The following is a 26,575-nucleotide window of genomic DNA, read 5'->3' as shown; positions in this document are numbered from 1 at the left end:
AGAAAAGGGACCGACTCTATTAACCGCAGAGCTAGTAATACAGTATGCTAACGTATGCTTGTGGCGGGTACTACCCAGGCGAGAAGCCAAACTGTTTTGAATTTAATTTATTTTCAGATACGAATTTGACAAATGTCAACCCCAATGTTGGAAGTTCAAGACTTGATTAAGTTTGAAAACGCTGGCTTGTGCCTTAGGCTTGCTCGCTCGCTCTTCCCCCTCCCCCCCCATATTCCTCAATTTACTCTACATAAGGTTATTGCCGGCCTTTGTAATCCTCACTTACAGGCATTCAAAACTTCTGCTTATAATACCATGTGCAGTGTGTGTGCAGTTAGGATGCTTCCTGGGCATGAATGCACAAAAGTGCTCTTTTTTTTTTTAATGGGCTTCTGTTCTGATTTGTGGTGTTAAATACTGTATAATCTTGCTGCTTTATTCACTTTCATGTTTCTGAATGCTTTTAATATTTTTAACTTTATAGGGGAAGACTAGAATGAATTGGCCAAGAATTGTGTATCTGCAGTAAAAGTAGATGGTATTAAATATTTCTTGCTGCTTCTTTATCACTTTAAACAGATGATTCACAATTACATGGAACACTTGGAAAGAACCAAACTTCATCAGCTGACGGGGGGCGATCAGCTGGAGTCCACAACGCACAGCAGGATTAGGTAAGCTCTGTTAGGCTCTCACCCTGGAATGAAAGAAAAAAAATCCCTTCATTTGTGTGTGCAAGACTTTGTTCTTTAATCCTACAACAATGGTTTGGCTGAATCGGAAAGATTTGTCGTATGATTGGAATGCAGTAAGAGAATAGCATAGAAACCGGCAGAAAAAAGCTTTAGTTATTGTGCTGCTAAACGTTGACGTATATTTTGTACATCAGCCTTAAACAGTTTCGGCTTTCTTTACGAGCGTTCTTGTTCAGGTAGGCGGTGAAAATGCAGCGCTTCTCCCCGCGCGCTTGCCATCTTTGCGCGGCTTTGTGCACGGCTCAGCGAAGGTGTGTGTCCTGCTGCCCGCCCGTTCCGGAGCTCTGGCTGAATATATTATGCAGATTTGGGCGCTTTCTAGCCAATGAAGCCCATGTGCAAGGGGGAGAGAAGAACTCGGGGCCCGGCTGGGTGCCTGCGTCGCCGCATCGCATCGCGGCCGCGAGGCGCCCGTCGCGCGGGGGGAGGAGAGAGGTGATGTCATTGCCGGGGAGCTGCTGCAGACGAGAGCCAAGCCGCTGCCGATGGCATTGTTTGTGGGGCAGCGGCTGGATGACAGACCCTGCCTGCAAAGATACACCCGCGGCCCCTGTGTAGCCTTCTCGGGTCCGGCGGTTCACCATGCCAGCGCAGCGCCATGAATCCTGGATGCATGCTGCTATTTGTGTTTGGCTTCGTTGGCGGGGCGGTGGTCATTAACTCGGCTATCTTAGTGTCGCTCTCCGTTTTGCTGCTTGTGCACTTTTCTATTTCTACTGGCGTGCCCGCTCTGACGCAGAACCTGCCGCGGATCCTCAGGTACTCTGCCCTACCGAGCCTTAGCTTCGTGTGCTCTTTCGTCTTCTCTGCCGTTTTCTTTTCAAACAGAAAGAGCAGGGATAAATTGGAGATGTAAATGATGTACAAATCTCATTCTTCTGTAAAGTTAGTATTCGTAGACTGGTCCATAGCAGTTTTCTTATGCACTCAAATTTTATTGCCTTTTGTTTAAGCAAGTGCAAGGTCAGTTTATGCATTTCTTTGGAAAGCTATTCTATTCATCTTACAGTAACCTGCAAAAAAAGCTGTGATGATAAACATGGTGGGTAAAGCTCATGTTCATGTATTGTCAGGTACTTGACTGATGTTGTAGCCATAAATGGATGCAGACTGAGGCCTTGTACTTATACATTGCATTTTTTTTTTTTTGGGAAGAATTATGTAAGATCACTTAACTGATAATCTGCTCAAATACATGGTAATTAGGCTAGTGCATTTAAAAAATTTCTGGCTATTTGTTGGGAAAAAAATCTTTCATTATTTGAGCATTAGAGCTCTCAAAGCCTATTCACTATTGTTCAGCCGAATGTTATCCTCTGCGCTTTCTGTACTTGCGTGGCGAGCTGCCAGCTCTGTCTGTCCTCCTGCAAGTTATGTTCTGTTTGTCCTAGTTGCCTGGAGCAGTAGCAGATACACATTAGAGTATTGTTGCTGAAAGTAATCTGGACACACACATTTTAGTATTATAATTACAAATGGAAAACAATTGGAAAAGTTTTAAAGTGTAGCTTTCTGACCTAAAAAACTGATACACTTTAACTGTGTTTGTAAATTTACTGACAAACTTTATTTGCGGAGAAGAAATGCTAGAAATATTTTGTCCTCCGATAGAGCAGTGTGGCTTTTTTGGCTCCAATACATGGCTAATATGTAGACTTTTTGTAGTGGGCTTTTTAACTTAAGTCTCTGAGCATATATGCACACACTCATGCTGCGCATACATGTTAAATACAACTAAATAAAAACAATTGCGACTTTCTAAAGGCTGGTCCAGTTAGTGAGGCCTTATTTGTTTAAAGGGAGGAAAAACCCACACCCTCTACCCCTCCACCTTTAGGAGGGAAAAAAAAAAAAACTTACTGTCAGCTGGTTTAAGAAATAATTGTAATTTTAACGTGGTGTGTGTTTGTGTGTGTTTTTGTTTGGTGTTCTTTTTTTTTTTTGCTTCCCTGGTCAATGGGTTCTGGTGGTGGGATTTTTTTTTTTTTTTGTTGGGGTGTGTGTGTGTGTGTTTTGGGTGTTGGTTGTTTGGTAACTATGCTTCTGCTTCTTCCTGTAGTAGTTTTTTGGGGGGATTACAACAATTAAGAAACTTAGTTTCTTAGCTAGTATTCATATAAAAAGGTAAAAATGTAGGATGAAGAAATTTAATTGTAAAAACACTGTTTGTATTGTTTTTAACTTTAATCAGATGTTACAGAGCATCTGTTTTTTTCTAAAGATTCCTGTAAATGCTTCAATGCATCGCTTCAGAATATTAGTTTAACCTTTAAAACACATGCCTACCTTCTGCTCACTGAAATGTTTTCAGGTATTTCTTGAACATTGGGGAAACAGAAGGGATTCTCCACTCTCCAGTCCATAACTAGTGAAATAAGCTGAAACTGCTTTTATTAGAGAATACCTTTAAAGCAGACACGCGCATTATAGGCCTTAATTCCCCAAATAATTCCCCCTTTCAAACTTGCTTTATGTGCGTATTCTTGACATGCACCTGAACTTGTTTTTTAGCACATAAAAATAAGGTCATTTTAAAGTCTACTTAAAACTGTTCTTCAAATAAACAAGTCTTAGTTGAGGACTTTTTTTGGGGGGGATACACTTTTTAAAAATAATTCTCTCTTCTGATCACTTCAAAGAGGATAAGCTTTGTGGCATATCCTGCAAGTAAGCAAATCTGTCTGTTTTGAGCCACTGCTCCAGGAGGTGGTTTCCAAAGCTAAGAACCCTTCACAATGCATGCTTTATAACCGGCTTGCTTTTAGGTGAAAGGATTTCAACTTGCTTTTTTTTTTTTCTTTTGTACTGCTGGATTTCTTAACCAATGAAATGTTTCACTCCTTTTAACATAATCTAAGCTTAAGTAGTATGTGTGTCTTTTGTTCCTCGCATGTACTAGAGCTGTGGGAAAGCTAAAGAAAAGCAGTGCTTGTTGTAAGACTGGGAACTGCTGGAATCGACTTGTATTTGGTTGCGTTTTATGAAGATTTTTCAGCAAAGTTACTGTTCCAATGTCTGCAGACTATGTGATGCTTCTAATTTTTAACGCTGACTGATTTTTGCTTTGCTACCTGCTTTACTCTGCTAAACTGCTTCCGAATTAAGAACCTGCCTTGGAATAATATTTATGAAGGCCCAAGAGATTTGCAAATCGAGAATTAATTGCAAAGATTTTTGACCCAGGAAGCATCTTTATACATCTGTACTGACAAGGTTCACACCAGTTAAAATTGTTTGCTATTCAAATACTGTTTTCTTGGCATTGTAAAATTTACCAAAAGATGTGTGCTGCCTAGTTGTTAGGTGCAAGCCCTTCTGGACTACCTTTTCTCCTAAATAAATAAAAAAAAAAAAGCTGAATTGTTTTCTTTCCGTTCAACATTCACTTTCATATTATTGAATACAACTTATATGCAGCTACTAATATGTCATAGAATTCTGTCTAGGTTATGTTTAACTTTTTGAAAAGTCTCACAAAAAAGGATATGCAGTTGTGATCTCACTATTTTTTTTTACAATGCTAAAATATGTGGGTTATCTCTCAAATCTTCATACTTTGTTCATGTTGTCTCTGCTGGAGTATTATTGCCAGTGCTTTCTCTTGAGAAGCGTGATTTTTCTGCCATCTCTCATGTGCATGTTTATCTTCTGCCTTTAGTATATTTAAGGCTTCACTTGAGCAATGCTATGTAATTGCAATTCTTTTTCTTCTGGATCTCATTGTTTGTACTGAACAGATACTTTGCTCTCTCAATTCTGTGCCTGGTTGCTGTTTTTCCTCTTCAAGGCTGGCTGCAGCATTCTATGCATTGCATTGGAAGCAGTGCTTTCATCTTACAATAAGGAAGAATTAATCTTTTTGCTCGCTGATCCCACTGCTGAGCACAAGATGGGCTTCACGGTTTTTCTTGAGGATCAGTAGTGAAGCTTTGGAACTTCCCAATGTTGTTTGCTATGGAAAAATGATGAAGAGAGCAAAAGATAGTATACAGTTGGGAAGAAGTCGCCTGCTTTCCCTACTGTTGAAGTAACACTTACGTCCTAGGTCTGTAACTTTAAGCCAGTGCTGCTGCTTAAAGAAGCAGTTATATCCTGTCACTGGTAGCTCTTCTCTGCTTAGGTGTCCCTCTCCCTTAGGCTGACGCAAATGTTTGTGCATCCTTGGTGTGAACTAGAATGGGGAACTGATCTCTGTTAAAACTTAAGCATTTTTGGCTGGGATGGTTTTAGCTTGGGTAGTTCCTTGACCCAGTTTTCTGCAGTTATACAAATGCATATGATTTGCCCAATCTTTAGAAGAAAAATGTATTTAAAACATTGAGATGAATGGACTTTAAGCTGATTGTTTGTCTTTTTTCCAAATACTTCAATTAATGATTTAGTGGTTGATTGTTCTAGGAGTTGCGTGGTACTGTGTATTTTGAGAAGAAAAAATTATATATATTTTTAAGTGATTGCTGAAAATTGTATTAGTTTTGTCTGAAGTAAGGAAACATTTTCATATTGCTCTTCTGTTTGTATTCCATTTCTAGGGGATTTTTACTCTAGATTAGCTTAGGTGCAATCAAAACTGCTGCTTAAAACTGTAGAATAGATGATTTGCAGTTAATCAAAGCATGTGAAATGAGAAATTATGTGCTGTAATAGAAATTGTGTATCCTGCATTGCATATTTAAGAGTATTGCATGAATGTTTGAACCTATAATTTTACCACTTCCCTGCTGATTTTAAAGACATGCGGAACAAGAAATCGTGACATATGACATGGCTGATGATATCGGTCTCTCTTTCAAACAGAAAGGAGCGTCCAATATCACTGGGCATCTTCCCATTGCCTCCAGGAGATGCACTACTGACACCTGAAACTCAGAGAGAAGCCGGGGAAACGCCTGGATCGGAGCATTGGAAATTCCACGAGCTAAGCCAGCCGCGGTCCCACACCAGCCTAAAGGTGAGCAGTTAGCTTGTCCGCCTTGCATATTAGGAGAAATCCTTGAAAACAGACTACTGGAAGAAACACTTGGGTTGGATTTTCAGTACGAGTGTGGTAATACAAGATATTTCTCTTCATCTTCCTTTTTTTCTTTTCTTTTTTCCTCCTCCCCCCTTCGATTAAGGACCATTTCCAAAAGCTGGTCACTTGTTCTTTACAGACTAGGTTTGTAACTGGATAGTATAAGCAGCTCTGCTGATTTCATGTGTTAGAAGGAAAGCTTGGATTACTATAGAGGCAGTACTGTAATACAGCCTTTGCCTACTATCAGGAGTATAGCGTAGGTATACCACAGAGCTGGGAATGACTTAACTTTCTTAAATTAGCCTGCGATATGATTTCCTTTGCGTGCAGCTTGGCTATAATTCCTCCGATTGTTCTGCGCTCCAGCAGTGAGAGGGTGGCGTGGAGAAAACAGCAGTGAGAGCAAAACAGGGAGAGCGGAGGTGGAGTGCAGCAAACCTGGCAGCCAGGACTAGGGAGCAGTAACGCGGCAGGAGGGGAGGGATCCGCAGCAGGAAGGACTCGAAATATATAAAGCCTCCCTATATCTTTATGCTGGTGAGCAGTTCGGAAGGCTCTGGCTGTACTGTTATACCTGAAGATGCATGTAGCAGCTGAAGGGAATTTCCTCCTCCTGTGTGAACATAACATCTAGCAGGAGAATATTATAATTAATGAGAAGTAAAAGCTCTCCAGAAATAATTTGTACCTAGATTTTCTTTTTTTTTTTTTTTTGCCTAAAAGGCATATGGAGATAATAGAATGAGTAACGGCTAATTATAAACAGACATCAAAGTGACAAAATGAGTTTGAATCTAAAATTTTCTCACTTAAACTGTTGTCTATGACCATCTTGGGATCTTAAATTCTTTCTATTCTCCTTCAATAAATTGACAGATTTTTTAGGACAGCTGACTGAATTACAATCTAGTCTTATAACTAAAAGTAGGTAGAGCTGAGGTATAACAGGAAGTCTCTGATCTCATCCTGTCCCCTCAAATTGTTCTGGTTACTACAAATTGTTAAAATAGATATTGTAGTTTAATCCTTCTAAAAATACTGTACTACTAAAAACAGCACAAATTTATCTTTTAAACATAGTCAGTCAGAATAAGTTCTTTAGGTCCCGAGCAGTATCTTTTGCTTTATAGATGTGAGTATAGAGTAGTCCTGAAATAAACCTGTTGACTAGCATGATATATTGAGGTCATCACCAGGATTTGAATTTTTTTCTAATGGTGATTTCAACCCCCCCCCCCCCCCAATACTTTAACATCAAGTACAAGGCATTGGCAAGATACTGCTGCTTTCAGGTGTCTGTTTTTCATTCATGCATGAGCATTTCATTGATGAACGCGGGTTCACTGGTTCCTTTAAAAACATCAGAGTAGATGTCAGGGGGAAATAGGACTGATAAGAGTGGGTAGTCTGTAGCTTTATAAGGTAATAACATGAACGGATATCGCTGGAAGGCAGCGTGCAACTGTGTACCATTCTATACTGTTTCTTTCTGCATATCATTGCACATGAGCTACTGCTTCTCCAGATTCAATGACCTGATTTTTTTAACTAATCTGTCAGCTTTCAGGAAAAGGTGGGAGGTTTTGTTTTGTTTTGGCGACATTGCTAAAGCATTGACTTTCAGTCATTTAGTCTTTGAGATGATATTTTGATTTTCCTGCAGTTAATGGAATTGTATTTAATTTTTCACTAGTTTCCAAAACAAGTGTTCGTGATGGCTCAATGAGCGTAGTTTCCAAGAGTTAGCTAAGAAATTCAGTAGAAAAAACAAAAGCAGAAACTGAAAATACATGGGATTACTTGAAATTCCTGTAAGCAAAGGACCATTTGCTTTACTGCTTTCCTTTGAGCTATCACACTATTTTTCTTGTGCTTTGTGTGTGAAAGTCAGTGGTCAGTCTGTAGTGCATCAGCTGGTGGTGTTTTGGAATACAAAGATGAAGAAATATTTAAACGGGGCCAACGTTTTTGTTGAGGTTTTATTCCTGTGTGTGTGAACTCTGGATTCCCTTGGTAAGGGGTTGCCGTTTCCTCCCTCTATAACTGTTTGCAGAAGCAGGAATGATGACTAGTGGCTGAACTTCACCAGTTCAAAAGGCAGTTGGGTAAATTGTATAGCCATTTTTAGAAAATGGACACCCAGTGTCTAGTATAACCCTTTAATACATGGGTGTCGTTGCCTTGAATAAATAAATACAGGATAAGCATACATATTTTCTTGTTCCTTTGGAGATGTCTGTTAGTTGGCTGTTCTTCTGATTAACTTTGTCAGAATATCAAATATCAATTATTGGTTATTTTGGAATTTACTAAAAAGATGAAAACTGGTAGTAATTAATGGGGACAGGTTTTGCAAGTGCTGAATTTTGCTTCTAAAGCTTGCAAATTCCATGTAAGGATGCTACTGTGGGGATGCAAACTTTTCATTTAAGGCAGATATACATAAACTATGTGCAGCTTTTCTTCCCTCCCTCATAAACTTTACTTGCAAGACAACATTTTTAAACTCCAAAAGCAAAAATATGGAATCTACAAATCCAAATACTTCTATACCAAATACAAGTGAGAGAATACGTGTTTATACACAGCCCTGGCTTGCTTTTCAAGAAGGAAAGGAAACTGAATTTTAAGATTATTTTAAAGGGATGCTAGCAGTACAATGAATTAATACTTCAGAAAATCTAAACTTGCTTCATCCTTGACAAAAGTTTTATTATCCTGAGCTAACAAATACTTGTTCTTTAAATGTCATAGAATGTCTAAGTCTTGCTTTCACCTTTGATTCACAAACAGAGCCTTAACTTTTTGACAAAACTTACTGTTCTGTGTTCATTTTCCACATACCAGTCTCAATGTTTCATCCTGAAATTTCCTAAGGAGATTCTTCTAATAGTGAATACAAGAAAATTTTGGCTTAAATAGATCAATCTGTTTTCACATCTGCAGTGATTTCTTGTTCACCAGTATGTTGCTGTTTAAGTCATAGTTAAGACATCTGGATGCTGGTACAATTCTGATCATGGAAGAGGAGTGAAAAACTGAATGAAAGGAGACAAGGTCCAGAAAAAGGCTGCTAGTATTATCGGGTAGTAGCTTCTAGTTATATCAAGGGCAGCCTAGTCCTGCCCGAAGGACAGTCCATATTCTTTAGTAAAATACACTCATTTTGGCACTCGCTCTTTAATTTCTATCCCTAACATTTACCAATGATGATGTTCAATTTTAGGATGAGCTCTCTGATGTTAGCCAAGCAGGCTCAAAATCTACTACTCCAGCATCAACAGCTGCTTCAGATGTACCTGTACTGCCTGCTGAAACTCCCCAGAAGGAAGATGTTGAAGGGCTTGCAAAGGGCACGGATGTGCCAAATGAGAAGCTGGACGTAAGCAAGAACATTGAAGTACAGGTAGCTCAGGAGACAAGAACTGTGTCCATTGGTAAGCTGCTTTAACTTTTTAGCATTATTACAGGCCTCATATGTAATCCATTAGAAAATCTCTTAATTATTGTGCCAGGAATGACAAATTTATTTCTTTTTTACTTAGTATTTTTTAGGAGCGCAAAATATTTATAAGAGGTACGAGTCCATTGTTCATTGGTGGCTTCAGCCCTTCTTTTTCTAGAATTAGAATTACTTATAATATTCCCTTTTGAACAGCAAAAGTGGCACTCATCTAGACATAAAGCCATGAAATGAGACAGACATCTGCTTGGTTTCAAATGCTGAAATAGTGGGGAATAACTAGCATTTAGAGATAAAGGCCTTGTCTAAACATTGAATTATTACCTATTGCTGGTGAGAGTTGCAACTGAACTCCTTTTCAGTTATGGGCAAGGGTAGTGTATAATCAGCTTACAAGCCAAAGAAACTGAAACCTCAGAACACTGGAAAACTGCATTCAAAATTTTTGCTATATGATCACATATTTAGTGGATGACTGGAGTTGAATTCAAGTGAGACTTGCTTGGAAATTCCAGTGTCTGCCCTGGAGTGTCATAAAACCCATAGGTCTTCTCACTTAACCAATGACTCTTATCAAGCCAGCTGTTGACTGGAGTCTGTTAATGATTAGTAGTAATGTATGTCACGGTTAAAGTGGTTGTGTTTTATGGAGATGTACCACTTGCTTTTCCTAAGGTGGAAACGAAAATGAAGAAAAATCTGAAGTTCAAGCAATTATCGAGTCAACTCCAGAGTTGGATATGGATAAAGATCTCAGTGGATACAAAGGTTCCAGGTGAGTCGTGTGCTGTCCTTCAAGTAGGAAGCCCATTTTAGAAGGTATTGGAGTTCAGCTTTGAACTTGCAACTTGTTTTGGAATTTAACAGCCTGAGATCATGTATTATATAATGAATCCCCTACTTCTGTGACCTTATTTCTTTTCCCAAATAGCTCAGGAGGTTTTATGTACAGCAGCAGTTCTTGTTGCTGTTGCTACTCCTGAAGTGAATGTTCAGGGTACTTCGTATTACAGTGGTCTTAAGAACACTTAAATATTTTTTTCCATGTTCCCAGCAAAGGGTGTATATCAAAAAGACCTTTTCTACCTAGATCTAGGTTTAAAAAAATCTGGTCTCTTTCCAAGTTATGTTCTTGCATTTTTCCACCCATATCTTTACAATCTGCACTTATGACTTATTTGGCAAGTACTACAGTGTTTGTTTATCAGATACCACTGGTGTGCTCCCAGTGCTGGTGGAATGCTTTTGCCTAGGTCTGAGACCCTGCTGTTTTGTGCATGTGAAGGATAACATTCTTTTAAAAGCTCTAAAGCCCCATTGAAAACTAACGTGCTGTTTCAGTAGCAGGGGGAGTGTCTGACCTTTTAGGTAAGCCCTGAACTGTTTAGGGTCTAGCCAGTAGTCCTTGAAATATTTGCTCGGTGTTTCATTCTGGGAATTACCTTGTATAGTGAGCCATTAACATTCAAAATCTTTGTGCGAAAGGAGGTCCCTTTCTGGCCAGAGGAATATTCTGATCTCCGGCTGCTTAACTCTCTTGTTCTTGTAAAGTTAAATGACTCCCTGCTTGGCTGAACTGTCTCTTCTTTAGGCACTTAGGCTGACTGAGCTCTGATGGAAGTTCTGGATGCCAAACTTGATATTCTCTCATTTGTTAAAATCCAGAGAGCTCAAGATCCACAACCCACTCAAGTTTGGGATCTTGGTGCCAAAGCAGTATTTGAAAATGGAATTTAGGATTCCAAGCCAACTGGCAGCTTCTGAAAGTTTTATTTTTTTAATGTAGTAACAAATGAACTACAAGTAAAAATGTAGAGAACACTTTTTGTTCAGTGTGGGAATAGTTTCTTCCTGCTTTGTGATTTGTTTGTTTTAATTCTTTCAATAGCACTCCTACCAAAGGTATAGAGAACAAGGCATTTGACCGTAATACAGAGTCACTCTTTGAAGAGCTGTCATCTGCTGGTTCTGGCCTAATTGGAGATGTGGATGAAGGTGCAGATTTACTGGGTAAGACAGGTTATTTAAAGACGCTACATGTACAGTGCTTTTCCTAGTTAGTGGAGTGTTCCCTTTAAATTATCCTTACTGGATTTGCTGTTAGGATTCATTTGCATTAAAATCTTTCAGTGTCATCCTAAATGGTTATTAGAGTTGCGTGGAAAGTTGGAGAATGTGTGTGTTTCTTTCAGTCTAAGAGTATGGGCCATAACCTTTTGGAGCACCACTTATACTATTCTCTATTTTAATTTTCCCCTTATGGTATCAGACACAAGGATGTGTCCAGTGCTTTGCATTTAGAATTTTGTCTTGAGCTGAAGCAATCTTTTTTCTTAATTTTATGTGGTTTAATTCAGGTCTTGCCAATCTGTAATGACCTGACTTTATCATGTCTATATGGAATTTGACCTGTAAGAGAGAGAATGTAACATACTGCAATAGTAGTCATTTGAGAACCAAGCCATTAATTAAAGGGGGGGAAACTTGCAATTTTCCCCCCCAGATCTGCTTGTTGCTTCTTATGTGTTAACAAAATATAGGTTTTGGGGATAAGTATATCAGGAACAAAAGGTCATTTTAAAAATGGTCTGTCTATACATGGCATGAGTCTTGTACTATAACAAGATATTTTTGGCCACTTCAGTGTTCAGGCCTCATTTTGAAGTAATGTAAGCAAGTATTTTGGAATGTGTAGAATGCAGATGTAACTCTAGCGTGTTTCAGAAATGGATTATATATAGAAAAATCAGGTTTTTTCTACTCTCTTCTGAGAGGGCAGAAATACAAATTATTAATATTTTTTGAATTGTTTTGAGTGCAGTCTGGATTTCTAATGGCTCAGTGTTCCACCAGAAACATATTTTATATGGAGCAGGTAATATTTCTGCAAGGTGCAAGTCATTTGCAGTGATGGGGTCCAGTTCCAGTCTAAAGTCATGGGTCTACTTTGGTACTCTGTACTGCTTTGAGTCCTGAGTAGTGAGGACCACCCCATCCCAGCTGGAACATACTTCATCCAAAACTCCTGTGCTCTCTTGTCACAGGAACAACTAATGACACATTCTGTATACTGAAATACAGATGCTGGAGAGAAAGTATTATCATTTAGCTACTACTGTCCCTTATTAACAGGATAAATTGGTTAAAGAAAATCAAATTTCCGTCAGGACTTCCTGATAAAAGATGCTTTGTTTTCTGTGGGGAGAAATAATAGCACTCTTTAGTATAACATAGCAATAGTTTGTTACTGACTTTCTTAGCAGTTTTTTCCCCCAATAAAATCATTGCTATAAAGCAAAAGCATCCTAACTGCATTTGTTATGCAGAGTGTGTTGATCTAATAGATTTACTATGTAATCACCGTTTCCTTCCAATACAACCGTAGTCAGATCTAATCTGTGTTACCTGAAAGCCACATCTGCATCTGGGGTATTTGGTGGGGATTTTTAGCATTTGGCTTCCTTCAGAATGAACATGACATTTTAGTTTTGCATTCTGTAAAAATAGTTAATTGAGATTCTCTAATCTGCTTTCTCTTGGGCTGCATACCCAGGGGAATATTCTGGTGTGTATGCTTTCTTTCTTTAAAAAAAAAAAAAAAAAAAAGAAAAAGAAAAAGAAAAGAAAAAAAATCTTTGAAATCTGTTGCTTCTACAGTTAGGCGTTCTTGGCTGCTGCTCTCATATAATGCATTCTCTGCATTTTTTCCCTGCTTGGTAACATTATTTTTGCCCTGCCACTCCTGGCTTTCTATTTTTTTTTTCCCCCTTTCTTTTTTCTCACATTGTAAAGGATCCTAAAACCAGTCGGAAGTCATCCTAGGTACTTTTATCTATGAATACTGAAAACACTTAAAAAGCAATATTTATTTGAATAAAAACTTCTTGATGATTGTAGCATAGGGGACTTTGATTTCTCCAGATATCGATAAAGTAACAATAGCTGATCTAAGTTACTTCAATAACTTAATGCCATTTATTTTTAATCCAAAATTCAGAGAGAAATTCCAAGAGATGGAGCTTTGACTTGCATGTCTATCTTTTAAGTACCATTTTTTATTGTTTTTTTTTATTTCTCATTATCACTTAGATCTGTGGTTATCAAAGTTGTTTGAAAGATTGTGGTCAAAGAATATTAAAAAGGCCTCCACAACTAAAATCTCTTTAGTTCTGTTGTTAATCTCAAATTGACATATATTGTGCACTTACCAGAATGGTAGTAATGGTAGATTTAATTTGAAAACAATTTTGCTGTGCAAGATGTAGAATGTTTTATGTTTAAGTTTTTTGTTTTGTTTTTTGTTTTGGTTTGTTTTTTGTTAATCCTGCAATTGGTATTACTTTAGGCATGCAAACAACAGATTAAGAAATTAATTTCCAGAAATGTAGGTAATATTGAAGTAACTAAAAAGTAAAGAGTTAAATTTGCCTTTTTATAGTAGCGTGTGCGTTTTGAACTTTTACTGAATGGCTTGGCATTTCTAAGTACTGTGCTTCTAAATTATTTCACAGAAATTAAGATAGTCTTTTAATAAATTATTTTTATAAGTAGTCTAACCAGTGAACAATATCATGGTGTGTGTTTTTTTTCTTTTTTTAAATGTCTGTCTTTCCTATGAATCCTGCTTCTAATCGCATCACATTTCGCTTCATGTTTTTGGTCGTGGCTTTGTTTGAATTCACACTTATTTCATAAGGCTAAATATTTTATTGCTCTTCAGTCATACTACACCTTACATGAACTGTTTCTTGTTCTTGTTTTTGCTCTACATGGAATGCATGGCCTTTAAAGACCATAATTTCTTTGGTAAGGTATCATTTGCTCTGGGGAGGTCTGCAGGGCTTTTGCATTCTGAGCTTTCTAATTGAGCATGTCTATGAGCCAGTTCTGGGCTCCCCAGTACAAGAGGGATGTGGCACTACTGGAGCAAGTCCAGCGAAGGGCTACAAAGATGATTAGGGGACTGGAGCATCTCTCTTATGAGGAAAGACTGAGAGAGCTGGGCCTGTTTAGCTTAGAGAAGAGAAGGCTGAGAGGAGATCTTATCAACGTGTACAAGTATCTGAAGGGAGGGTGTCGAGAGGATGGGACCAGACTCTTTTCAGTGGTGCCCAGCGACAGGACAAGAGGCAACGGGCACAAACTGAAACACAGACAATTCCATCTGAACATGAGGAAATACTTTTTCACTGTGAGGGTGACAGAGCACTGGCACAGGTTGCCCAGAGAGGTTGTGGAGTCTCCTTCTCTGGAGATATTCAAAACACACCTGGACGCAATCTTGTGCAACGTGTTCTAGGTGACCCTGCTTAAGCAGGGGGGTTGGACTAGATGATCTCCAGAGGTCCCTTCCAACCTCAGCGATTCTGTGATAACTGACGTACTTTTGAATATAGCATATGATATAAAAGACAGTTGAACATTATGAACTTAATTTTTTGTGCAGAAACACTTCCCCATTGATGCGATTTTTGTTTTTTGAATTAGTAGTACTGTAAGCTCTTTAAAATGTAGAGAATATTTGGAAGTAGCACTAGCCCCTCATCTGTGGTTAGCCAGGGCTGCCTTTAGGCTTTGGTTGAAGATGGAGGGGGAAAGCTAGTTGTAGAAGGTAGGTGCTTGAACTTCAGATAGCTTACAGTTTTTCTGACGAATTTGTCATACTTAAATTCAACTGGTCTTAAACAGCGCAAAACATAGGTTGTAAAAACATCCATTTCATTTGCTAAATTAATTTGTTTGTTTCCTTTGGAAAGGAATGGGTCGTGAGGTTGAAAACCTTATTTTGGAAAACACTCAGCTGTTGGAGACAAAGTAAGTGTGAATGTGTATATTAAAAAAAAAACCCTGGAATGAATTCCTGCCCTGTTATTTTGCTCACACTTTCAAAGTAAATCCCCCTTTAACTGTGACTTTACAGAACCTGAACTCTTATCACTTGTTAAATAATATGCATATGTCCTCAGAGCTCTTCACAGCCATGTGCTTTACTCCTCTCTTGGAAAGCAACTATTTACTTGATTTGTCCTTAACTTGCCTGCATACTTGCCTCAGAGACTTATATTGGTCTCCATGAATGTCTTCTGTCTTTAACGTACAACAGAGGCAGACGCATAATCGGCGTGGAAGAAGAGCAAAGGCCATACAGTTAAAGATAGTGCTGTATCTGTCACGTGATCAGGAGTGACAGCATGACAGAGTTGTATGAAATGGGTGGTTGTCCATCTTCCTTTCTTCCTCTTTCCAAGCAAATCCACATCTTCATATTTGGAATATTTAAATAGTACAAATGTACCCTCCAGTTTTAAGAGCGGAGGTGGTATAAGTCTTGGGAGTTTGTAGGTATATTTGGCTAAATATATAGCCTAATTGGTATTCTTCCTTTTAGAAATTTTGAGGATTTAGGAAGCAGAAGCTGGCTTTGTTCTTGGAAGGCTGCAAGGAATGCAGTGCAATGCCATAGTATGAGATCAACTCTCTGCCTTTTCTGTTAGCAACACAGTTGTACCTGCAGTAGGCTAATTTGTTGGAGTGCTGTTGAGGGTCTCAACCTCTTTGTAAACTGCTCTGACTCATCAGTAATTTCTTGTAATGCGGTGGTACCAGTGCATCTCCTAAGGGTTTGATGTGAGGGAGGGTTCGGCTTGTTTTAGAAAGCTGTAACTTTTCATAGCAACTCTATGTGAGAAATTCATTTGTAGATCTTCAAGTTCAAGAATAAAATTAAACTGAAGCTAAATTTACTATGAGACCGTAGTCATCCTTGTAATAACATATTTTAAATGTTTGCACAGAAATGCACTGAATGTAGTGAAGAATGATTTAATAGCAAAAGTGGATGAGTTGACTTGTGAGAAGGATGTGCTGCAAGGTGAATTAGAGGCTGTAAAACAAGCAAAGCAAAAGCTTGAAGAGAAGAATAAGGAACTGGAAGAAGAACTTAGAAAGTAAGTTTAATACGATGGCTGTAAAAAATAAAGAACATCACAGTGGTATCTTATACAGCTATTTTGTATGCATCTTTTTTTCTAGAGCTCGTGCAGAAGCAGAGGAAGCAAGACAGAAAGCTAAAGAGGATGATGATGTAGGTGTATGTGTGCATGTGTATTTTTGTGTATATAACTTACAGTGGGACGTTAGAAGTCCACGTGCATTTAGTGCTATTAAACTTCATTGCTTAAGCAGTGGTAAACTTTCTCCAGGCATGGAAAAGACAGAAGATTTAGAGATCATAAGTAAACTAAAATGGAGCACTTCTAGTTTTCATTCTTCTCTCTATACCCATTCTTGTGTGTCATGTTCTTTTTGAAGAAAAGTGGTTTTTTTGATTCAGTTTATACTACATAACAAAGGGTGGGAGGAGAGGAAGATAGAAGGCATTGGGTAGAACTGAGTTAGTTTTACAAAGCCCCAGATCGTTTAGCATCTGGAACTGTGCCCTAAACTGACTCTTACCGGAAAGCAGAGGCTGACTCTGCAAGGCCCTGCTGTGCTCCTTTGTTCCTTCTATCTTTGGGTTTTTTTGTGTGTTCAGAGTGATGTCCCTACCGCTCAGCGGAAGCGTTTTACTCGTGTTGAAATGGCTCGTGTTCTGATGGAAAGAAATCAGTATAAAGAGAGGTTGATGGAGCTTCAGGAAGCTGTACGATGGACTGAGATGATAAGGTAAAACGCACTTTTAAGGTCTTTGATAGTGCTTCTCAGATTTTTACAGGCTTTTTTTTTTTTTTTTTTTTGCCGCAGAGTGGTCTGATCTATAGGTTATGAGGCCCTAATTGCCCTTCTGCGTGCTTCCACAATTGCCCCCAAATAAGTCTGACTTTTAGTTAGCTGCATGTAATTTATTTTGTCAAACTGAGTTCTTGATTGGACTTTAGTGAAGTGTGTTGCTTCATGTGATGGGTAATAAGCATCCCTTAATGAGACGTGTGTCCTTTGGAACAGTTATAAACTTTTGTAAACATAAAAATATTCATTTGGGGGGAGGGGGAAGAAAAATTACTATTTGTATGTGTGCACATATCTTAAAGCAATGGGCCCAACTGTCAGCTGCGAAGTCAAATAGTAATAACATGCAATAACATCAATCTTCAGATCAGACATAATCCCTGTATCACAACTTGGATAGTTCAGGAACAAATACAATTTAGAACTGTGCAAGGCCTGTTAAAAAGAATCAATAAAGATATGATTTGGTCTAACTTGCATCCTCAATATTGAGTTGTCTGGAAAAGGATCCCAAAAGAACTGGTCTTCTGCCTCTGACCTCCGCCCAGCTCATTCTTGTCACTCCTCTCCCAGGACTGTTCCCAAACCCACTGGGTAGCAGTATCGTTTGCTGCCTCCTGCTGGTCAGGTGTAATGTTTACACTTAATTTTTCTATTGTTCTTAATAAGTGAGAGCCATTTTAACTCTAAATCTGCATGAGAAAAATACGTGTTCCCAAGCAGATACGGCTTGCTTTTCCATAGCTATTCTCTTCTGTGGAAATCCTCTCCTTCCTGTGTTAATGCATGTATGGCTTCAGGAATAAACATTTTGTTACTTACTTACTAGTGTCTTGGGGAATAGGAGGTTTAAAAATAAAAGACAATGGTTAAAATAAAACCTTCTGCCTCCTGTTCCTTTTTTTTTTTTTTAATTAAATGTTTTGTTGCTTTCATTGTAAACTGGTACACAGCTTTCTTTTCTGTCTGAAAAGCACTCTCCAGTTGTGGTTTTTGATGCAAATAAGTGTGGAGGATGTTTATTGGGGAACTTTAATTCCACTAACTAGAATTTCAATGTTAAGTTGTTCTCTGATCACAAAAGAAGTGGTCATGTGAAGAAGTAGACTTTGATACTTTTGATATCTACTACCTTATTTTTTAAATACTAGAGTTACACACTGTTCTGTTCCTCTCCTTTAGTGTTAATGCTTACTTGGTAAATTTAGAATTTCTTTCTTGTAGAGCATCAAGGGAAAATCCAGCCATGCAAGAAAAGAAGAGATCAAGCATTTGGCAGTTGTAAGTGTTGAAACACATTTCGCTGGCAAAAATAAACCAGAAGACCCTAACCAATTAGCTGGCACATTTTTGTATGTTAGCTAATTATCTTTTGGCAAATGAAGATGTCTTAACATTTTTCCTTTTGTTACCTAGCATGCCAGCTCGGTAAGGCTGTTCTTGAAGACAAAAATGTATCGTAAGCTGCATCATATAGTGAATGACTGTGCACTTTGAAGTTAAATGCCAAAGTGCTGTAATTTTTTTTTTTAGCTGAATGTGCACAAGGACTCTTGTTCTGAGCATTTTAATGGATTCTTTTTAATGACAAAAAAAAGTTTGAATAGCTTGTGTGGATTGCATTTATTTCGACTTCCTTTCCCTCTGTGAAATATGGCTTACTGATTGTCAAATTATCCTTTCTAACTGGAAACTCTAAATCTAAAAAGGAGGAATAAACGGCAAGATCCTTTTAAAATAGTCCTTTTAATGTGGCTTGCTGATAGCTATCTTTTAGCGTAGAAAATGGTGGGGTTTTTAGAATGGGATTTTATGGTAATGCATGAGCTAATATACTTCAGAATATTTGTCTTCTGGATACAATACTTGCATCCTAATTCTACTGGTTCTTTATACATTTTTATTCAAGATAAAGATCCCAGTTAATTTGATAAGTGAATGGGATAATACTACTTTGATTAAGAATACTATTGACATGCGTTTCTATGCTTTGAGGGTAATGCTGAGCGTGTGATGGCTGCTGTGTTGGGCTCCAATTTTTTCAGTCTCTAACTGTCTTGAGCAGGCTGGTGTATGCAGTGTTTTGCCCGCATCATCAAGCCTGGATGCATCTTACAAATCTTAAATGTCATCTTTCTTTCTTTTTTTTTTTTCTTACTCTAGTTTTAGCAGGCTCTTCAGTTCATCTAGTAATACAGCTAAGAAACCAGAACCTCCTGTCAATGTTAAATATAATGCTCCAACCTCACATATTACTCCATCAGTCAAGAAAAGAAGCAGCACCTTATCTCACTTACCTAGTGACAAATCTAAAGCCTTTGAATTCCTCAGTGACGAGTAAGACATTTTGGTTTTACAATACTAGATATGATGTATTGTATATTTACTCTTTTAATCCTCTGAGATAAATAGCTTGCTGCTAAGTGAATTATAAGCATCTAGAATATCCTCCTGAAGTGAATGTTCATACTTGTGAAGTCAGCGTAGTGCAGACTGAAATACACAGCAGCGGATCAGTATTTGGGGTAGCTGGCGGTAATATTCCAATTTGCAAATATCGCTGCCTTTCCTAAAAGTGAAGTTAGGCACAGGAGGCAGTACTCCATACACTTTTATATGCAAGTGATGTGGTTAAAATAACTATACAGATTACTATCACTTTATGTTCATTGACAAAATACAGCAACATGAGTCAGGCTAACAAGTATCCATATTTTTTTTCTCCTACAGTGTTTTTGGGTGTGTTTTTATTTGTTTTCAATGCATCTTTTTGACCTGCCAACTTTTAGAACTTGCAAAGATGCATAATCCATGTAGTTAAGGCTACTGAAAATAGACTTTCTGGTTTTGCCTGTCTTTCCCAGATCCCTTAGAAATAGTTCACAGGAAAGCTTGTGTTCTACAAGTGATGTGTTGAAAACTAGTGATCTATTTGATAACCCAGTAGTTTCAGAGATTTTGTCCATTGAGTTTAATGGCAATTCCCGTGATGCATAAATATAAAGAATTCTAAAAAGAATAACTAACAGGTTCTTTAATAATGATTCCTTCCTAGAACCGAAGCCAGTTTAGCCTCACGCAGAGAGCAGAAGAGAGAGCAGTATCGGCAAGTGAAAGCACATGTTCAGAAAGAAGACGGTAGAGTACAAGCATTTGGTTGGAGTCTACCTCAGAAGTACAAACAGGTACTATGCTTATGTTTGAGTAATGGCAACAAGAGATTCAGGAACAGAATATTATTTCACTGTCTGAGCAATTCCAACATCTTTTTTGTCATAGTTTGAACTTTTAACTCTAAAAGTTGGTCTTTCTGAAAAAAAACATAAAGCAAAACTCTCAAGCATATTTAACAAAGTGTGATCATCTGATTCCTAAGGTTGCAGATTTCTTTTTTTATGGAGGAAAGTATTCCCCCCCACGCCCCCCACCCTGTGTTTTCTGCCTAGGTGGCAAATGGTGGCCAGGGCGACAACAAGATGAAGAACTTACCTGTACCTGTTTACCTGAGACCTTTAGATGAGAAGGATACATCTATGAAGGTATGGTTTTTTAAAGCTATGATTTAGAGACTGCACCTTTGAGAACTTATAACTTGTTTGTTTTTTAACTTTTTTTAAGATTCAGTTGTTTTCTTTATATAATGAAGTACCTTCTTTTTAAAGCATAGGCGATTCAGAATTCAAACTTCAGTAAAATGTACATAATTTTAATCTTTAACAAATTCTTTAGAGAACTGCAGAAATATCTTAATTCTGGTATTAGATAGCATACTGAAATGTTAAACGATGTGTCTGTCTTTTTAGTTTAGCTGTTTTTCAAAAACCAAAAATAAGTTTTGTATTTTCAACTGAAGTACTTTTTCTTTCAAGCTGTGGTGTGCTGTGGGGGTGAACCTATCAGGAGGGAAAACACGAGATGGAGGGTCTGTGGTTGGTGCTAGCGTATTCTACAATGACATGACTGGTTTGGATGCAGATGGCAACAAGCAGCGAACAGGGTCTCAAAGTAGCTTAGATAGACTAGACCAAGAACTGAAGGTAAGAACTCTATGTTAATTATTCAACATGCCACATGATCAAACAACTTTACAGTATATCTTAGGTCAATACTGTCTTTGGTAGTCAGGTTTGCTATTTGGTGTTAATGAATATAGTTTTCTCAAGAAGTCATCAACACAAGGTGTTTGGGATATTGAATCCAACTACTAAATATTTTATTCTTTCCTGTGTGCCAGCTTGTTGGTAAATCTGAGGAGCAAATCAATTCTACATCAAAATGATGTGCTGTTTATACCAGTGTTGCCTGCCTTAGAAAACACTTGATACAATTATTGAAGTTCTGACCAGCATCAAAAGACTTGTTTATTTTGGCACCTGTGCTTTTGTTTAAAAAGTCTTAGTCTTTGTTTTTATGAACTTGAAACAATGAATGGAACTCATACTAGAGACATAAAAACAAAGGCAGAGAGTTGCATTTTGGCTTGAAATGCTTTGGGACATAACACTAATCTGTGGAAATACTGAGTATGGCAGCAGGCATATAAATAGAAGTGTATAGCTTTACACTTGTTCAGCTTTATAATTGAGCAGTTTCATCATTTTCTATTGTTTTCTATGCAGGTATGAAATAAGAGTTTTTATCTTCCAAATCTATTGAGAAAATAACTTTAGTTTGTAATGGCATTAAAATTACATGAATATGTGATAAGTTAAATATGTTTCTGTAGTTGATAATGTAGGAACATAGAAGATCAGTGGCAGTGGTTTTGTTCTTGTTCGCCTTCCCCCTTCTTATTGTTGTTCACTTCTGTTCTGGCTTTATTCTCCTTCAGGACCAGCAGAAGGAGCTGAAACATCAAGAAGAATTATCCAGTCTAGTTTGGATCTGTACTAGCACACATTCTGCTACAAAAGTTATCATTATTGATGCTAATCAACCAGGAAATATTTTGGACAGTTTCATTGTTTGCAATTCTCATGTGCTTTGTATTGCTAGTGTACCAGGTAAAGACTCATGATGTTCTGGCTCCTGCTTTGTTTATTTTGTTCAGATTTTTTTTTATGCAATTAAAGTCAAGATTTGCTAATTTTTGTGATAAAATGATACTGTAACAGATGGTAATAAAAATGTTTAGTTGAAGGGAAAACTTCTTGAATTTTTGCTCTACTGTTCTACTCTTGAATTGGTTCTTGACCTAAATTACCTCAAAGGTAGAGATGGTAATCACCCAGACCAAGTATTTTGTCTGCTGTATTATAAAAATATGCAGTAGTGCCAATGTTTTATGGAACTGTGAACTTCATGAAAGAAAAATATATGGGCTTTTTAGACCTCCTTAGTCTTAGTGTTAAAGTTGCCTGTAGAGGGAATCTCCCTTAAGGAGACTTTACCATTTTGCATTAAACAAAAAGTAATATTAAGGATATATCTGGAGGGTGTACCGAGGGCAATATAATAGGAGAAGATTATGCTTCTGGAAAAGAACCTAACTGTGCTTTTGGATTACTTGTTAGCTTATGCTTATAGAAGTCTATAGCATGACTTTTAGTGAAGTGGTTTTGTTTAATAGGCTCAGAAGAAAACACTTTAGGGAAGATTTGAGTAAGAGTAATATTTTGACATTGTCAAATTAATAAAATGTAAGAGGCTTCTTAATGAGAATGAATGTGGGGCTGAAGGAAGGGATGATTTAAGCAGAGATTTTGGAAAGGTAGGATGTATGAGAGGCTGTGAAAACAGCCTGTGATGAGACTCGCTTGGTGCAATGAGTTATGTAGTCCTTGAAAATAATTTGTGAAGTTTGAGTTTTTGCTCCATAGGAACTAGTCCCCTCTATACAAACCTTATTTTAAGATTCTTAGTTTCTTAGTTTATATTCTATTCTATTCTATTTTATGCTATTTTACTTTTACTTTTTAAAAAAAAGTATTGTGAGGGTTGCTCAAGAGAAAAGCAACTTCTTTTCCAGAAGAAAATATATCTGTTGTAATTACATTCTTTGTAAAGATGTAGATCGATATGTTCCTTTTCTCATATATGCATCTGTCATGAGACTACTTTTAATGGAAATATGATTTGCAGCTAGCTGACTTCTAATTTAAAACAAAATGCTGCAAACTTAAACATGGCAAATGACCTACAGATATGCAGCACACTTCGATACTGCTTTTGCTTTTTGAACTTGACATGATCAGCAGACATTAAAGATACTATCATTACAATAATCAGAATATCTATAGACTTATCTCGGGTATTGGAGAGTTCATTCAGTTTGAAAGCTTAGTTTGTCATTAGATAGAAAAGTGATTCCCCTTTATGCACACAAAACCATGGTTTAATCTCTTTCAGGGGCTAGAGAAACAGACTATCCTGCAGGAGAAGAAGGGTCACAAGAAGCAGATCCCAGTCAAGTGGACAAGTCATCTTTGTGCGGAAGCATGACCAGCAACAGCTCTGCAGAAACTGATAGCCTGTTAGGAGGAATAACAGTGGTTGGCTGTACTGCAGAGGGTATTACAGGAGCACCTATAGTTCATGATGCAAATGGCAGCTCACCTATGGCAGATAAACAGTCAGGTATGAAAATCTTAGCGTGGCTGAGATGGCAAACACCATTAGGTGTAACTGAGGAATGAATAATGCAAGTATTTAATAGAAGAGCTTGTCTTTAAGTGGAGATACTGTAAAACAAGTACGATGTGGAAATAGTGTTTGTTTTCTTATGCTGTGTAATGCTGTTGCCTTAGTTGTTTTTCTTATTGATCAGATTTCACTGCTAACTTTGTTCATCACTTCAAGGGCAAACCAAACCATCAGTCACTGGGTTGATACTTAAAGTGAATTTTCATGGGAGAGTTTGCATTTGACACCTGTTGATGCCTGAACTTTAGTAGGTTGCATTGTGTTTCTGACTTTTTTCTTTTTCTCTTTTTTTCTTATTTTAGATGAGGTATAAAATGTGTATTGCAATTGTCTTGTTATTACAAATACTCAGTTAACTGTTAAAAGTATCAAGTTCTGGCTGTCTTAAACAATTAGAATTCTATCTCTGCAGTTGTTACAGTAGTTGTTCAAGTGTTGTGTGTTTTTTGTTTGGTTGTTTTTTTTGTTCTGTAGATATTGCAACTGAAAGTAATTCAGTAGATGAAAACATTCCAACAGCAGAGGAGGCAACAGAGGCGACAGAAGTCAATGCAGGGGCAGGAGAAGACACGGCTGATACTGCACAAACTGGAGTCTACACAGAACATGTCTTTACAGATCCTCTGGGAGTGCAGAATACAGCAGAGGGTTCTCCAGTGTACCAGCCTAGGTACTTAGTCAATACTCATACCTTTTAAAATATATTTAAAATGAAAAATATGGTATTTTCAAGAACACAAGAGAGATGAAACTTTCATTTTGTAAAATACACTGAGCACCCAATTTTTCTGAGCATTGGTAAAGATGAGGTGTATGTCAGGAATCTTGGTATGAGACATTTTAAGCTTTGCTTTCATGAAGCATTTGCCTATGCATGAAGAGTTTTTGTCACTGAATTCATGTCTTGAGTGCAGACACCTCCAGAAGGGAGTAGTGAGCGTCTAACAGTTTGTCACTAAGTCCTCTTGTGGTCTTCATATGAATGGCACTGATCTAGAAATGCCCATTTAAATCTCCTGTTTTGAAGTAAAAATAAGTAAGAATTGTGTTCCTTTCTCCTGGTCAGCTGGTTGTTCAAGTGTGTTTCCTCTTCTCAGAATAGTCAGTCTGTGAGTATAGATACAAGAGTGGAGGAGAAGCATAAAAGTAATCAGTATTTCAAATGAAAGCATATTTCAACTCTTCAGACAGCTCAGGAATCTTGATTCTCCATGTGAAGGCCAAAATGTATTATTGGGAAGTCAGGGCATTATAGCCTTTTTGTGTTTTCCCCATCATGTACCTCTGATGTTATGACTCTTCCGCCATTCCCAGAAATACCAGTAATATTGACAGGGTTGAATGGAATGTGAATTTACTTTTAGAAGTGAATGAGCACTTGGAGAAATTCATGGTTACTGAAGTTTTCACCTGTACAGTTGGTATACTTTTGTGTGTAGTTACTGGGTTTTAAATATCTTGTGTACTTCAAAAGCAGACGTAGGCACCAAGAGCAATAAAGCTAATACCTAGGTTATACTCAGAGTAATCTGTGCACTTTATTCACAATACTTTAACTGTGTGGTTTTTTTTTCTTTCCCCCTCAGTAGTGAGTCAGAGTTGTATAAAGATATTGCAGTTTTGCCAAATGAGCAAGATCTAGTGAGAGAAGAAGCACAGAAGATGAGTAGCCTTTTACCAACAATGTGGCTTGGAGCACAGAATGGATGGTAAGAAAATGCTAATCTTAGATTAGATTTGTTTGGAGGAATTACTTTAAACTTGCTTCTTGGGCTTACAGGCTGAAAACTGTCTCAAGAGTCAAGATTAAGTGCAAGAAGCCCTCAAAAGAGCCTAAACTTTGTACACTTGGCTACGTTAATTAGATATTACAGAATTCAAAGGAAGTATTGCAGGCGATTAGTAAGCACTTTTTGGCAGATGATGTTTTTTATCTCTGTCTCTGGAAGAGCTTTTCTAGTGAAAGAAATAGTCTTGTCTGATAATTCCATAACGTTCAGTATTCAGTAATATACTAGAAAAATATATTGCCCTTCTTACAGCAGACCTGTCTGCAAAGGTGTCTGTAATGCTTTGGGCATCTGAAAAACCATTCTGCCTGCTCAGGTAGTTCTTTCTTTCTATTTCTATAGGTTTTTCAGTGTAAGATGAAAATTTGTTTTCCCTCTAATTGTGGATTTCAGCTATAAGGTTTTTTTGTTGTTTTTTCCTGTCTGATAGACCTTTTTGAGTGCTTTCAATCCCTCCTGATTTGTCTTTGCAGCTTGTATGTTCATTCGTCAGTGGCCCAGTGGAGGAAATGTGTTCATGCCATTAAACTTAAAGATTCTATTCTCAGTATTGTGTAAGTTCTGAAAGAATATCATGTAAATTATAGTGAACTTTTATTTAAAAAAAAAAAAAACAACTTATAGTTTATGTTTTCTCCTAAGATATTTGGAATGTCAGTTGCCATAAATGCACGCATATTCTTTGAAGGGCATTGGAAAGTGTTTGGGGAGTAAGGAAAATGAAAAGAATCTTGTATCTGTTGAAAATACCATGATTCAAATCATGTTTCTTGGTAGCTGTATGCTCAAAAATTATTTGGATTGTTATCATTGTTTCCTTCAGGCATTGTAGCTAAAAATATTTTAAGCTATTTGATTTAGACTTTGAGCCTTATTGTAGAAATCAAAACACTAGTTTTAATGTGAATATAAAAACTATACTGAACTACAAAAAACAAAGCAAAAAAACCTTACTTTAAAAACTTGTATTTTCAGAAATGCAATCTAACGGTGTGTACTTGTGCTTCCTTCCTTTTTCCTAGACATGTAAAAGGAATAGTATTAGTTGCACTAGCTGATGGAACACTAGCAATATTTCACAGAGGAGTTGGTAAGCTTTCTATTGATCTTGAAAGAATGAAGTTGTTATGGTGCTTATGAAAGAAATGTACCATTTATAGTGTTTTGAAAATGTATTCCC

General features: G+C 37.5%; 1 protein-coding gene across 10 annotated transcripts in view; it reads left to right on the top strand.

Moving 5' to 3' along the window:
* SPAG9 (sperm associated antigen 9) overlaps nucleotides 1–26,575 on the top strand; it is a 73,318-nt gene that overhangs the window by 32,282 nt on the left and 14,461 nt on the right. For 6 of the 10 annotated variants that reach the window (XM_067308538.1, XM_067308536.1, XM_067308534.1 and 3 more), the window contains 20 exons: nucleotides 580–674; nucleotides 5,553–5,706; nucleotides 8,999–9,209; nucleotides 9,911–10,010; nucleotides 11,124–11,245; nucleotides 14,992–15,049; nucleotides 16,030–16,182; nucleotides 16,268–16,319; nucleotides 16,770–16,900; nucleotides 18,188–18,244; nucleotides 19,127–19,300; nucleotides 20,019–20,148; nucleotides 20,410–20,502; nucleotides 20,833–21,000; nucleotides 21,795–21,966; nucleotides 23,312–23,539; nucleotides 24,080–24,275; nucleotides 25,192–25,314; nucleotides 25,869–25,949; nucleotides 26,418–26,485. In XM_067308538.1, coding sequence (XP_067164639.1) covers nucleotides 580–674; nucleotides 5,553–5,706; nucleotides 8,999–9,209; nucleotides 9,911–10,010; nucleotides 11,124–11,245; nucleotides 14,992–15,049; nucleotides 16,030–16,182; nucleotides 16,268–16,319; nucleotides 16,770–16,900; nucleotides 18,188–18,244; nucleotides 19,127–19,300; nucleotides 20,019–20,148; nucleotides 20,410–20,502; nucleotides 20,833–21,000; nucleotides 21,795–21,966; nucleotides 23,312–23,539; nucleotides 24,080–24,275; nucleotides 25,192–25,314; nucleotides 25,869–25,949; nucleotides 26,418–26,485 — 2,566 coding nt within the window. Of the gene's footprint in view, nucleotides 1–579; nucleotides 675–1,151; nucleotides 1,515–5,552; nucleotides 5,707–8,998; nucleotides 9,210–9,910; nucleotides 10,011–11,123; nucleotides 11,246–14,991; nucleotides 15,050–16,029; nucleotides 16,183–16,267; nucleotides 16,320–16,769; nucleotides 16,901–18,187; nucleotides 18,245–19,126; nucleotides 19,301–20,018; nucleotides 20,149–20,409; nucleotides 20,503–20,832; nucleotides 21,001–21,794; nucleotides 21,967–23,311; nucleotides 23,540–24,079; nucleotides 24,276–25,191; nucleotides 25,315–25,868; nucleotides 25,950–26,417; nucleotides 26,486–26,575 lie in introns of those variants that run through there. The other 4 variants (XM_013943460.2, XM_013943459.2, XM_067308535.1 and 1 more) reach the window with 3 other exon arrangements.

This window comes from Apteryx mantelli, chromosome 19 (genome assembly GCF_036417845.1).
Source record: "Apteryx mantelli isolate bAptMan1 chromosome 19, bAptMan1.hap1, whole genome shotgun sequence".
NCBI lineage: Eukaryota > Metazoa > Chordata > Aves > Apterygiformes > Apterygidae > Apteryx > Apteryx mantelli.
This window is presented reverse-complemented; position numbering and strand designations above follow the sequence as displayed.